A 15,184-nucleotide genomic window follows, 5' to 3' on the forward strand; every position below is an offset into this window, starting at 1 on the left:
GGCGGGGCATCTTTGTGGTCCTGCGCGGGCCGAATTAATGGCTTCGGTGAGCCACGTGTGGCCCCCCCCCGGGCTGTAGTTTGAGCACCCATGTTCTACTGCTATACAATCCTGTGGACAATCTGCCCTGTCCTTTTGTGTGTGTGTGTGTGTGTGTGTGTGTGTGTGTGTGTGTGTGTGTGTGTGTGTGTTGGTGCGAATGGGAAAAATTCAAAGGAACAAGTATTTGGTATTACTTGAGCCTGCGGCTCAAAAGTTATTTAAAAAAAAAAAAGAGTTGGCACCAACTGTTCTAACTTTCTGCTTGCCTTTTATATTGCCCCTCTTTTATTCCTCTTTTCCTCGGTTTAAATTAGTCTGGGGAGAGATCCAGGAGACGGAAGAATAGAGAGGATTGTTAACTGCAATCCAAGCCGCGTTCCCGACTGATAAAATCAATAGTGAACCACCTTATGAGGCCGCTGTGATAATTGTCTCCTGCTCATCAAGATCTTCCGATCCCAAAGTAAAAGATAATAATAAGCTACGCTGCAAAATTACAGGAAATGAATAGCATTCCAAGGCTGGCATATGCGTCTGTCTGTCTGTCTGTCTGTCTGTCTGTCTGTCTGTCTGTCTGTCTCTCTCTCTCTCTCTCTCTCTCTCTCTCTCTCTCTCTCACTCTCTGCCAATGTGCTCTAGTGCAGTGTTTTTCAACCTTGGCAACTTGAAGATGTCTGGACTTCAACTCCCAGAATTCCCCAGCCAGCGATGCTGGCTGGGGAATTCTGGAAGTTGAAGTCCGGACATCTTCAAGTTGCCAAGGTTGAAAAACACTGCTCTAGTGGGATAAAAGCAACAGATAAAATATCGAGGTGCTATAGGCAAATATTTTAAGTCAGACCAAGTTGATTAGAGTTTAATCAGCTCTGGGCATCACTGCCCAGTTGCTTTTATCCCAAAAGCACGATGCACTTTTCCCCCCTACAGTTTTTATATAGTTGCAACAAACTCTGAAACTCGCTTTGGTTGCATGGCAAGCTGTATAAACTGAATAAAATTTTATGGATAGCTAGAGATACAGGGCAAACTGGAAAAAAAACCTCTTTTGTGATGTGTTTTAGAGACAGAAAAAGACAAGAGAATGCATGCATCGCTGAATAATTTTAATCTGTTTTATGATGTGCTTTAGACAGACATAGATGATAGGTGATAGATAGATAGATAGATAGATAGATAGATAGATAGATAGATAGATAGATAGATGATAGATATAGATAAGATAGATCAATCAATAGACAGATGATAGATTGATAGATTGATAGATAGATTGATAGATTGATAGATTGATAGATTGATAGATAGATAGATAGATAGATAGATAGATAGATATAGATGATAGATAGATGAGAGAGAGAGAGAGATGAGAGTGAGATACAATGAGAGAGGGAGGGTAAGCGTATAACTGAATAATTTTAATTTGTTTATGATATTTGTATTTGTAACCCAAACCAAAGGGCTCTTTAGCAAGAAACATAATACAAACAAAACTTTGATATGTTTGCATGCTGGTAAGGTGTAAAAAATCAATTTCTCCCCCATTTTCTTTCATTCTTTTTTTGTCTTTCTACAACTTGCTTAAGTCACAATATTTTAGTTATAAAGGTTTTCCCTGTCCAGTCACATCTGTCTCTAGAGGGACGGTGCTCATCTCTGTTTCTGAGCCAAGGGAGCCAGCATTGTCCGAAGACACTTCCATGGTCATGGGGCAAGCATGACTAAATACTGTGGAATGCTGTTTCTTCCCCACCAAAGGGGTACCTATTTATCTACTCGCAGTTGCATGCTTTCAAACTGTTAGGTGGGTTGGAGCTGGAGCAAGGAGCGGGAGCTCATCCCGTCATGGGGCGCTCGGATCTCAAACCCTGCCAGCTTTCAAGCTGACAAGCCCAGCATCTTAACTGGGAATCACTGCGTCACCCCCATAATATTCTAACCCGTTTCTAATAGAAAAAGGAACTCTTCAAAAACCATGAATTTTTGCAATCAGAATATTATTTCTGTCTTGGGTAAAAGGTACTGGATGAATCAGTAATAAGGTATATTTTCATGTGTAGTTTAAATATTAGAAGTTGATGTGATGGAGGCCAAGCTTAGCAAAGAGTGTGGTTTAAAAATAACAACAACTAGGCAGGCCAGCTAAGCGTGAAAAATTACCAATTATTGGATAAAGGCTACAGTTTAAGTGTGGCATGGATGCCATGCAAGCTGGTGCTTTCTGGTGCCAAAAATAATAATAGCAGAATAAACTAGGCATCTTAAGCTGTTCTTGTCATCTTCACTTGTTTAAATTAGGGCTGTCCATAGATCGATATTTTTTTTTTTTGATAGCAAATTGAATGCCTTCCTTTGGAACTAATCAATGGCAGCTGGGTTTAAATATTAGTGTTTGAAGATAGATCGGTGTGGCAATGACATTTTGGTCAAAGATAAGGAGATAAAGATTTCAATTCCGACTCCAGGGGGCGGTGCTCATCTCCATTTCTTAGCTGAGGGAGCCAACATTGTCTGAAGACCCTTCCGTGGTCATGTGGCCAGCATTATGCGCCAAGTTGCAGAGAAGGCTGTTGTCTTCCCACCGAAGTGGTACCTATTTATCTACTCTCATTTGCATGCTTTAGAACTGCTAGATTGGCAAGAACAAGTAACAGGAGCTCACACCGTCATGAGGTGCTTGGGTCTCAAACGGCTAACCTTTCAGTCGATGAGCCCAGTGTCTTAACCACTAGGACACCATGTCCCAATTTCAACAATGCTCACTGTAATCTCCAGTCCAAGTACGTGGAATTTGCGAGGGTCCTGCCCTCCCATATATTTTTTTTTGAGGGGGGAAGGCTGAGCAAGGAGGAAGAGATCCATGGAGGAAGAGATCCATAGATCCTAGCCAACAATTCTAAGCCAAAGAAAGTTAGCTGCAATTACATCATCTTAGTCTACTGGGCTTAGCTGCAAAGACTATAAGTGGCATGAGTGAAACATGGCCAGCTACAGGCCTTTTCGTTTCAACTTGTCATAGAGTAAATAGGAGGAGATGTTGGCTCCAAATGGGTTAATTTAAAATTTAATTTAAAAATGAAACTTCTGCAGTTTCACCGGAGCATTGCGACTCTGGAAACTTTCCAAGGTCATATAAATAAGATGTGAAGAAGAAGGCAGATGGTTCCCATAACAAAGAGAACTCGTTGATGTGGTCTATCTGGAAGCCTGAGGGTTGGGCTGGGAAATTCATGGTTTAATATTGTGAACTGGTGCCTTAGAAATTCAGAGTTAATTTTAAGGGTTGGGCTGGGAAATTTATTGTTTAATATTGTGAACTAGTAGTGCCTTGGAAATTCAGAGTTCATTTTACCTCGCCATTTCTGCACGATGAATTCAATAAACAGTAAGCTTTTCAGAACCGACACGATCCTGGATTATTATTTGGATACTCAAGCTGGATGTCGAGTAATCATGGTGGTTACTCAAGAGTAATCATGGTGGTTAGATCATGGCTAGCCTCTGAACCAGGGACCCCCCTCCACAGCTAATGTTACAACTAATAGTACATAATATAGCAACGCTCAGGTAGCAATTGGTTCTTCCAGCCGTAATTTAAATGTGATTCAAGGAAATGATAGTTTCATAGTTAATCAACATTTCCAAAGGTAATCTTGCAACTCGAAATTTTATCAGCCGTAGTCTTCCAAAATTTTAAATAAAATAACATTTGGAACCTATCTATTGGGTAAGCACACCTCTCTCAGCCAAAGACCGTAGCGATGAATCCCAGCAGGGCATGACACTAGAATTTCAGGAAATTGTTAGAGAAAAGGTAAATAACTTTCCAGTCATATACTGTATAAAGTGGTTTTTTTTTTTTTAACCATGAGATCATTTTAGTGTGGACGGTGGGGGGGGGGGAGACTTAACAGGCAAAAACACTTTTACTTGGTAAAACTGCTAGGGAAGAATATAATCTCTGCCCACAGAACCTAATAGAACGAATCTTATTTCTCAACCGTATTCCGCTATTTTAAAATAAGGACTGGCGTGCCAAAGTCAATAGCAATATTACGCTATGTGAGAGCAATACGATTTTTCTATCTGGTTGCAGAGAACGGAAATCGGGTTCATGCTGATGAACTTCCTTTACGTAGGCCGCAGTTTAAAGTGAGAATGCTGTGGGTGGACTGCAACTCCCAGAATTCCCCATTGCATGAGATACATAATTGCATGCAGGCTAGGGAATTCTGGGAGTTGAAGTTCTCCCATATTAAAGTGGCTCAGGTGAGTTTGGGATGCATATATATATATATGCATTTGAGATATATATATATATATAGATATATATCAGATGATATATAACTCTGGAACGCCTCCAGCAATTTCAACCAAACTTGGTACACAGATGATTTACTCTCTGGAAAAAAATACTGTGGGGGTAAGACACCCCTAACACCCCTCGGGGTGTGTGTTCTGTTAAGTTACAGCCTGCTGTGTCTTAAAATGGCTTCTACCGTACTGCCGTAAAATGGCTTCTACCGTACTGCCGTAAAATGGCTTCTACTGGACAGCGCTGTGGAGTTGCCATGGTAACGGCTTCACAGTACTCCACAAGGCGGCTCCCTCTGGTAAGGGGGAAAATCCAATGTTAGAAATTGTGGCGACGTTCATGGAAGGAGGATTGGGATACATAAATATCCGGCCAGCGCCAGGTTATCAGGTAGTTTCACAATAAAGAGTGATTGGCAGATAAAGCCTGCTCTAACCCTTTGTTTAAATAGGACTCAATCATGAACTGAAAAATCGTCCATCCTGATGTGGAATATGGGGCAGGTGCTCATATGACGGCATGCGTTATACTCACTGAACAACTTCTACGTGGTCCAGAGCCCATTGATCGTGGCCTGAGCCACAGTGGCGGGATTGCCACCAGCGAAGTAACACGCCCTTCATTCGTGCCTCCCTAGAAATGAGAAACGACACAGTGAGGGAGCAGAAAAGAATAGAGCATAGAATAATAGAGTCGGAAAGGACCTAGGAGGTCTTCTAGTCCAGCCCCCTGCTCGAGCAGGAGACCCTATACCAGGGGTCAGCAAACTGCGGCTCTGGAGCCGCATGTGGCTCTTTCCTCCCTCTGTTGCGGCTCCGTCACCGGTTGGTGCCACAATTTTGAGAGGCGCTTCTGGTGGGGGAGGGGGGGAGAAACACAGTGCGACAGGAGAAGACTCTATGGCAAGGGGTGGGTTTCCCAGTTGTCTCCACAACTGATAGGGCTTTCGGTTATGACAGGTAGAGGAAAAAGGACGCCATGCTAGGAGGAGACTCTATGGTGGGGGAACTGAACTTCCGGTCAGCTCCAGAATTGAGCAGGGGGTTTCCGGTTAGGACCTTTGTGGCTCCCGGTGTTTTCTGTGGGAAACGGGTCCAAACGGCTCTTTGAGTGTTTAAGTTTGCCGACCCCTGACCTATACCATTTTAGACAAATGGTTGTCCAGTCTCTTTTTGAAAGCCTCCACTGATGAAGCACCTACAACTTCTGATGGCAAGCTATTGCACTGGTTGATTGCTCTCACCGTTAGGAAATTTCTCCTTGGTTAATTTCCAACCATTGTTTCTTCATTAAATGTCAAGGTGTTAAGATTATTGCTAGAATTAAGCAAATTTTATCTATCTATCTATCTATCTATCTATCTATCTATCTATCTATCTATCTATCTATCTATCTATCTATCTATTATATAGATATATAGATCTTTATCTCTCTCTCTCTCTCTCTCTCTCTCTCTCTCTCTCTGTTTCTATATATCTATATTTATATAAGTGTGTGTGTATGTGTGTGTGTGTGTATGTTTGTGTGTGTGTGTTTACACAGATGACTTACTCTGTGGAAACAAATAGTGTGGGGATAAGACATCCCTAAAACCCCTCAGGGTGTGTGTTCTGTTCAGCCTGTTGTGCCTTAAAATGGCTTCTACTGTACTGCCATAAAATGGCTTCTACCGTACAGTGCAGTGGAGTTGCCATGGTAATGACTTCACAATACTCCACGAGGGGGCTCCCTCTGGTAAGGGGGAAAAATCCAACATTAGAAATTACGTTTGGTCCGAACATTTCCCCCCTATATATAAATACCCGGGCAACGTCGGATTATTGATTAGTATATACTGAAGAAACAAAAATCCAATAATCTGAGGAGAGAACCAGCGTAGAACTTCAAGGAGAGAACCAACCTAGAACTAAGAAGAAATTTCCTGACAGTGAGAACAATCAATCAGTGGAACATCTTGCCTTCAGAAGTTGTAGGTGCTCTAATACTGGAGACTTTTGAAGAGATTGGACAACTGAAATGCTTCCCGCCTAAGCTGGAGGTTGGACTAGAAGACCTCCAAAGTGCCTTCCATTAATCTGATCCCATTTTGAGTTCTAAAGCCATTATGAAAATCCTTCAAGTAATCTGGTTGTTGAAAACTGTATTAGGATCTGGCCACTCTGCACCAGAAATGGCTCTGAGGAATGCAGAGTGACTTGGAGTAGGTCACACTTAACCTAATTCCCCCCAAAATTGGGAGTATGATGTGTAAAATCTGGAGCTTCTGAAGGAAACATAAATTATAAAGCAGAAGATCTCATCCCTGGGCCGCCTGTCTCCTTGTTTCTAGTTTTATAAGTAGCTTTTTCAAAATTGAACTGTTTTTTTAAAAAAAATATTTATCTCTTTATTCTTTGTGAGCCATTCAGAGTGGCCCTATTTGTGAGGAGTATAAATTTAACAAAATAAATAAATGCACCCAATAAACCAGTTCCCCTTCACTGGGGAAGTTGAATTCGCTAAAGATAACAATTGGTTTGGCTGCACGTTTTCAAAGGTGGTATTTTGTAGTTTTTGTGATCGATTCCAATGGCAACTTTTCAGTAACCAAGGGATTTTCAATCTCTCTCAAAACCAGATTTTATCTGTACTTTATTCAGGGATTAGATGATTTAGACCAAGGGTAGTCAACCTTTTTATACCTACCGCCCACTTTTGTATCTCTGTTAGTAGTAAAAATTTCTAAACGCCCACCGGTTCCACAGTAATGGTGATTTATAAAGTAGGGAAGTAACTTTACTTTATAAAATTTATAAAGCAGAGTTACAGCAAACCCCTACCGCCCACCACGAAAGCTGGAACGCCCACTAGTGGGCGGTAGGGGCCAGGTTGACTACCACTGATTTAGAAAGAAGGAGGACAGGAAGAGCCTGCAGGTGGAACAGTGGTGGGTTTCAAAAAAATTTCGAACCTACTCTGTGGGTGTGGCCTCCTTTGTGGGAGTGGCTTGCCGGCCATGTGGCCTGGTGGGAGTGGCTTTCCGGCCATGTGCTTTCTCTCTCTCTCTCTCTCTCTCTCTCTCTCTCTCTCTCTCTCTCTCTCTCTCTCTCTCTCTCTCTCCTTCCTTTTGTCTCTCTGTCCCTTTTTCCTTTTTTTCTTTCATCTCTCTCTCACCTTTTCTTTCTTTTTTCTTTTTTTATTTCTTTCTTTCTTCCTTTCTTTCTCTTTCTCTCTCTGTGTGAGACTGTGTGTGTCAGTGGTGGGTTTCAAAATTTTTTGGAACCTCTTCTGTAGGTGTGGCCTGCTTTCCGGGTCCACTGGTGGAACCTCTTCTAACCGGTTTGGTAGATTTGACGAACCGGTTCTACCGAACTGGTGCGAACTGGCAGGAACCCACCTCTGAGGTGGAGTCAAGGGAGGAATTAGTCTGGAGTTGTTACATTCCCACAAATGGTCTCGGTTCAACCTCTTGAATTCCGCTCTTATCTAGCGCCAATTGAATGCTGACCGTTACTCGACTAGATTCTTGTGTCATAGGTGTGATAGCCAGGGGCGATATTGAGTTACTTTCCCCACCCGTTCGCAAATGTGAGTGCGAACCGGTCCGAATCGGCTGAATACCACCTCTGACGATAGCGTTAACCACCTTAAAAAGACATTTAGCGCGAGGTCCTGAATTTCCGCGCCGGACGCCTTTCACTCTAAAGAGAAACGTAGTATATAACGGCATACTCACAGTGGCACATTGTAAGACACTCTTTGTGCTTGTATAAAGTCTTTTGGCTGGTGTTGTGCAATGACTTGCCATGTAATCCCATTGTTTACGCTGTACTGGAGCAACACAGCTTTGTCCACAGTGTTGGGGTCACTGAGATTTGTGTTGCAACTATCAGTTTGTGAAAGACTTCCAATTTGCAAAACAAACATTATTTTGCTGGGGGTGGGGGAAGGAGGGGGAAAAGCAGGAGGAAGGACGATAGCAAAGAGAATGAGTTAATTCATGATCTACGACAAGAATTATCCAAATATTGGCAGCTACACATACAAACATACATACATACATACACAAACACATATACACACAGCCACATACACAAACGCAAAACAATGAAAACTTTACAATTCTTAGTAATTAGCGCAATCAAATAATTCAATAATTAAAATTATTCTATACAATTATTATAAGAATTAGTCATTTTTTATCTGCTGTGGTTTTTTTATAATGGTTGATGATTTTAATGTTTGTAAGTTGTTAACCTCCCAGAGTCATTGAATGGGGGCTATATATATATATATATATATATATATATATATATATATATATATATATATATATATATATATATATATATATATATATATATATATATATATATATATATATATATATATACTTAAAGTCACAACCCCTGGTATGCCCAAGTGTGGGAGGAAGCCAACTGCTTCCATCATCTGTCAATCGGCTCGTCACAAGAGTCCATCCAGACAGAAACCCAATATTTTTACTGTTGCCTTTGTTATATTTGTGTTTTTATTTGTGCTGATAAATAAATAAAGGAAGACTAGTATAGATCTATTTCAAGCTATTTAGCTCTGGGAGGCAATAGAGCACAGGTTCGAATCCCAGTAAGGATATGGCTAGCTGATGAGAGCTAAATAGCTTGAAATAGATCTATACTAGTCTTCCTTTATTTATTTATCAGCACAAATAAAAACACACACACACATATATATATATATATATATATATATATGTGTGTGTGTGTGTGTGTGTGTGTGTGTGTGTGTGTGTGTGTGTGTGTTGTGTGTGTGTATTTAGAGTCACTGGCTGATAAGGAGTCGAGCTCTGTGGCTCAATGGTTAACACATCTGCCTTAGAGGCAATACAGCACAGGCTCGATTCCCAGCAAGGGTATGGCTAGCTGATGAGAGCTAAATAGCTTGAAATGGATCTATACTAGTCTCCCTTTATTTATTTATCAGCACAAATAAAAAACACATATGTGTGTGTATATATATATACATACATACACACACACACACACACACACAGACACCTGATAATGGAGGACAGCCTGTGGCTTAGTGGTTAATACATCTGCCTAATATGCAATACAGCCCAGGTTCGAATCCCACGTGGCGTCAGGAAGGGCATCTGGCCAGTAAACCCTCAGCTCCATTCAGCCGCCACGACTCTACCCCGAATTACTTAAGGGATGAGAGTCATAAAAGGGGAGTTTAACTGCTATTCGTTTCCTGAATGCCGTAACCTTTTATCACGCTGTTTTAAACGAGGAAGCAGTTTAAATTCATGATAACTAAAATTACCTTGCTCGCGTTAAATCCAGGGACTTTGTCACCGCTTGCCTAATCTGACAGCCATTGAAATATAGAGAGTCACCATGAGCGTACGGGGCTAGCTGTCCACATCCGTTCCCTATCACTCCACCCTGAATAATTTCCCAGTTTATTTCGGTAATTCTTGCCGACTCGAAATTGTCTTTAATGTAGCTGGGAAGTTCATGGTTGAAAACAGAGCAGTCATCCCCTGAAAAGAATAGACAGAAGTATCCAACGGTTATCAAGTTATTGCAACTGAAAAATTATATTCGTGTTTTCTGAACTATCAACTTGGATGGATGCAACGCAGATGTTCAAGATAAAGTAGAGGTCCTGTTCTGACTCCCTCCTCCATCCAGTAACGAAAGCCGAGACAGTACTTTTAATAGCAAGAAGCCAAAATCTTGGTGGCTGAAAGCCAAGCAAACAAACAGATAAGGACCTTGGCAGCAAGTCAGACAAACTTTGGCAGCAATTCAGACAAACCTTGGCAGCAATCCAGCCTGCCAAGTTAGTTACGTTCTCTTTAGTCAATGCATTGACTTCTGCAAGAGGGGCGTGTCACAAGCAGTCTTTTTTATAGTCTGGAGAGGAGCCTAATGACCACCAGCTGAGCGCAATTACCTCCTGTAACTGCGCAACTGTTCCTGACGCTAAGCAGCTCTTCGATGGCGTGCATCCAGGAACAACTCACTAGCTTCTGGATCACTCTCCCTTATCTCCTCCTCACTGGTGCAAGGCTCAGGCACCACCTGGTGGCCAACCAGTCTCTCTGCACCCTGCTCGGAGTCGGAACCCTGTCCAGGGTCCTCCACATCTTCCAGAGCCGACTCATAGGGCCCCTCGCTGTCGGAGTCTGGTGGCAGCTCCAACAGTTCCTGCTGGGCCACAACAGGGTCCTATATGCAGAGTTAGTCCCAGGCTTCATTATTTCCAACACTAACCAGTATGGTCATAAAGTGTAACCTCATCTGACTCCACTGTTTAACGACAGCGATCATGGCACACTCCCACTGCTGTCATTTAGGCAGGATTGCAAGTCATGAAATGAATCTTAGGCGGTTTTGTTGTGGCCTGCCAGTGGCCAGTGGAGCTGGCAGCAGACTCGGACAGTGAGGAGGTTGGGGAGGAACATGGGTTAGTCCTGGAGGCTGGGGAAGGCTCTGATGAGGGCTCTGCGTCGGAGGCAGAGATGGGGGCCAAGGCCGTCTAACAGTTCTCAGCTGCCTTTGGAGATAGACAGCAGTGAGGCAGAGGAACAGCTGGAGCCTGTTCCCAGTGTGCGCAGAAATAAGAAATAAGGGTCAACGGGAGTAAAGCCACAGGGGGACAGTGAATGGCCCCTCCCATAGTAAATAAAAGAGGAGCAAAAGGGAAGTGGGCTTTTGCAAGAAACAATTCGTTTGTTCGTTTCAGGAGTGTGAAGATCTGTCCGTGAATCTCAGAGACTCTGTGCCAAGTCTTTCCTTGCACAGCACCTCATTTGGGAAATATTTAGATGGCAGCTTTCCAAGATAGATAAAGTCTGTAGTCATAAATATTCCTTTGAAAGACTGTTTGCCAGGCCTTTGCTGAATGTGAATGAGAGGGATTCACATTCGTTTAATAAAAGGGGTTTTGTCGGGACCAGGAATCTTCTTCGTGCTCTTTGGGGAAGCCTAAATCAGAAGAATCATTAAATGAATCCTAGGAGATTTGCAAGTGGGCTGGTTGGTAGGTAAGATATACGAGCACAACAGGACCAGGGATGGCTGCTGCTGGATGGGGAAGGGTGAAATTGACTTACTGGGGGGAGACTTAAGACTTTCCCTCCCAGCTTCCCCACTGATTTTCCTTATGGGGAGTCGGAAGGGAAGATTACAAATAGTAACTGTGTGATTGCAGGATGTTGCAACCATTACTAGTGAAAGTTAGCTGCCAAGCATCCATCTCACAATCCGTGATGGTGTTATGATGATGAGAACATCAAGGACCCTTGTTAAGAGTCCCCTTTCACTGATGTCGTAACATCAAGTGGTTGCTGAATGAATGGTCCTTAAGCCAGGACTAAAGGTAAAGGTTCCCCTCACAGATATGTGCTAGTTGTTCTCAACTCTAAGGGGCGGTGCTCATCTCCGTTTCAAAGCCGAAGAGGCAGCGTGGTCCGAAGAGGGCTCGGTGGTCATGTGGCCGGCATGACTTACCGCCAAAGGTGCACAGAACGTTGCTACCTTCCCACTAAAGGTGGTGCCTATTTTTCTACTTGCATTTTTACATGCTTTCAAACTGCTAGGTTGGTAGAAGCTGGGACAAGTCACGCGAGCTCACTCCTTTATGCAGTGCTAGGGGTTCGAACTGCCGAACTGCCAACCTTTCTGATCGACAACCTCAAAGTCTTAGCCACTGAGCCACCGCGTCTACCAGTAGTAAACTCTGTAGATTTATGCATGTATTAATTTTTTCTTCCCCTCACATTTTAGAACAGTATTTCCAAGCTGGGCATCCTTCAGATGCATTAACATTTCTATCTCTAGAAGCTGAAGATTTTGGATCTCCAGGAGGAAAATTCTCGATGCCGACAGTAGAGGCGAGCTGGACAGGAGATGATTTTAAAAAAAAATATTAATCAGAATTCCTCATTCAGATGTTAAATGCATAGGGGCAAAGTATCAACGCAATCTCCTACCAGAGAAGCTTCGTGAAAACACTATTTAAAGGTGCACAAACACACCACACAGCAGAGCAGTGGTGGGTTTCAAGAATGTTTAGAACCTCTTCTGTAGGCGTGGCCTGCTTTGTGGGAGTGGCTTGCAGGCCATGTGAATGGGTGGGAGTGGATTGCCAGCCATTTGACCAAGTGGGAGTGGCTTGGAAGTCATGTGACTGGGTGGGCGTAGCCAACATGTAAAATGTGGTGAAACTCACTTAACAACGCTCTTGCTTAGCAACCAAAATGTCGGCTCAGAAACTCTGGCATTTGAAGCACGCAAGTCTTAAAACTGTCAAGTTACATGACCCTTGCACCCCTAACCCTTTAGAAAGAGAAACCCCATGGGTGTTCAAAGTTGACAGCTTTAAGACTTGTGGACTTCAACTCCCAGAATTCCTCCTCCAGTCATGTTGGCTCAGGAACTCTGGCATTGAAGCACGCAAGTCTTAAAGCTGTCAAGTTACAAGACCCTTGCACCCCTAACCCTTTAGAAAAAAAACACAGGAGTGTTCAAACTTGACAGCTTTAAGACTTGTGGACTTCAACTCCCAGAATTCCCCCTCTCGCTCTGCATCTTGATGATGTGCGGACGGAGGGAGTTGGAACCGGTTCTAAACGGCACTGTAGATTTGTGGAACCTCTTCTATAGAAGAGGTTAGAACTGGCAGGAACCCACCCCTGCAGCAGAGAAAAGGAGAAAAGGAGCATCTACAAAAAAAATCTGACCTTGGTATTCTTCATCACAAATACAAATGGCACCGGTGGTACAATATCCGTGGCCGCTGCAGAGTTTCGGACATGCTTCTCCAATGTAGACATGATCAATCGCCCAACTTTGTTTTTCTGGTTCTTCTCCTTTCTGGATCCATCGGAACTGAGTTGCACTAGAAATAAAATTGTCCACATGTCGAGACAGGAAGTCAGCATGGCTCCCAGGTAATATGCCAATACAGGTAGCCCTTCTCTTAAGAAACATTCATTTAATGACGTTCCGCCATTGAAAAAAGTAACCTTTGGCCGTTTTTCACACTTACGAAAAGTGTCACTTTCCGTCGCGCATGTTCAAAATTTGAATGTTTGGCAACTGCTTCATATTCATGACGGTTTTAGTGTCCCGGGGTTATGTGATCCCCTTTTGTGACCTTCTGACAAGCAAGTCAATAGGGAAACCGGTTTCACTTAACAACTGAGTTACTAACTTAATAACAGCAGTGACAACTTAATAGCTTAAAAGTTACAACGGCCCTGAAAAAATGTGAATTATTATGACCGTTTTTCAGAGTTACAATCTTTGCGGCATTTCCCATGATTGTGTGATCAAAATTCAGACGCTTGGCAACTGCTTCATATTTATGACGTCGGTACTTACGACGGGTGCTGTGATCCCCTTTTGTGACCTGTATTTTTCGGACTATAAGACGTCCCGCTGTATAGAACGCACAAAGATTTCGAAGAGGTAAGTAAGAAAAAAAGATTTTGGCCTCCCCGGCCCCCAGGAGCACTCTGCAGGCTTCAGCAAAGCTGGGAGGAGGCAAAAATATCCCTGTTTTTCACTAAAACGGGGGCATTTTCCCCTTCCCCCAGACCTGCTGAAGCCTGCAGAGTGCTTCTGGGGGTGGGGGAAGGCAAAAACACTCCCGTTTTTCACAAAAATGGGATGTGGGGGGGCAGGCTTTGGGAGGCCAAAAATGGTTGTATTTGGTGTATAAGACGCACCAACATTTCCACGCTCCTTTAGGCGGGGAAAAGGTGCGTCTTATACTCCGAAAAATACGGTAGCTAAAGTCATTGAATGTTGTGAGGGTTGATATGTTGCTGAAGATGCGCAGTGCGGTTACATTTCGGAGAGGAACAGTGGTGGGTTACGACCAGTACGGCCCGATATGGATGTACCGGTGCCTGCCAGGAGCACCGGGTACCGTTCCGGTACAGTGCTTTGGAGGGCCCACCCACCCGCCCGTGCTCCTTACTGGTATTTGAGCTCTTCAGGGCTTCCCCGCACGGGGTGTACGGTGCCTGTGCGGCGCTCCGCCGAGTAGCTGGAGCGTCAGGCAGCGTCACAGGCAGTAAGTACGCTTGAGTGCGCTACATGCGTTCATGTGGTGGACGCTGGGCTAAGTTGCACCGGGATTTGGAACCCACCACCGGAGAGGAAGCTACCTGGAGGAGACGTGATCCGGCAGTTGGATGGTTATCCTCTTCCAAGTGGAGCTGTTGACAGAGTTATAGATGGTCGCCTCGTGAAACTGAAACGGGGAGCATCCAACGCTGTTGGAGGAAGACGGAAGGCACTGGGTCTGGACGAGCTGCCAGGAATCTAATCTGAAAGAAAGCAAAAGAGAGATAAAATTGCTCGGTGTGGAAGGGGGAGAATGCTTTGGCAAACAGTGGCAGCAAAACACTTGAGTGACTTCCCTACTTTCTCTTTAAGCCTTTTCGCACCCTAAGGATGTTAAAACAGCAGAATTCTATTTGTATTTGCCTTGATCAGGTATGTTCAGAAGAGACTGGAAGCCCTTTGTGGAGTTTCCAGGTGTTAAATACAATACAGGTGGTTCACAGGTGAAACGGTTACGGTTTCCTGGGGTCACGTGATCCCATTTTGCGACCTTCGGTCAAGCAAAGTCAACGAGGAAGCCAGATTCACTTAACAACCATGATAATAATTTAACAACTGCAGTGATTCACTTAACAAACGTGGCAAGAAAAGTTGTAAAATGGGCCCAAACTGAATTAACAAACGTCTCACTTTGCAACATAAATATTTCGGCTCAGTTGTGGCTGAGGACTACCTGTATTAGCTGGAGTTGAATAATTGAAAAAAA

The 15,184-nt window shown here is 43.5% G+C and overlaps 1 protein-coding gene across 1 annotated transcript in view; it reads right to left on the bottom strand.

Moving 5' to 3' along the window:
• Positions 1-15,184, bottom strand: part of RELN (reelin) — a 389,713-nt gene that overhangs the window by 10,104 nt on the left and 364,425 nt on the right. The window contains exons 59-63 of the mRNA XM_087722293.1: positions 14,520-14,681; positions 13,086-13,243; positions 9,659-9,878; positions 8,067-8,264; positions 4,886-4,984 (exon numbers count right to left, since the gene is read on the bottom strand). Of these exons, the coding sequence (XP_087578419.1) occupies positions 4,886-4,984; positions 8,067-8,264; positions 9,659-9,878; positions 13,086-13,243; positions 14,520-14,681 (837 nt within the window). The remainder of the gene's footprint in view (positions 1-4,885; positions 4,985-8,066; positions 8,265-9,658; positions 9,879-13,085; positions 13,244-14,519; positions 14,682-15,184) is intronic.

This window comes from Thamnophis sirtalis, unplaced genomic scaffold (assembly GCF_051295495.1).
Source record: "Thamnophis sirtalis isolate CommonGarterSnake01/CBP01778 unplaced genomic scaffold, rThaSir2_p1.2 scaffold_9, whole genome shotgun sequence".
Lineage (NCBI taxonomy): Eukaryota > Metazoa > Chordata > Lepidosauria > Squamata > Natricidae > Thamnophis > Thamnophis sirtalis.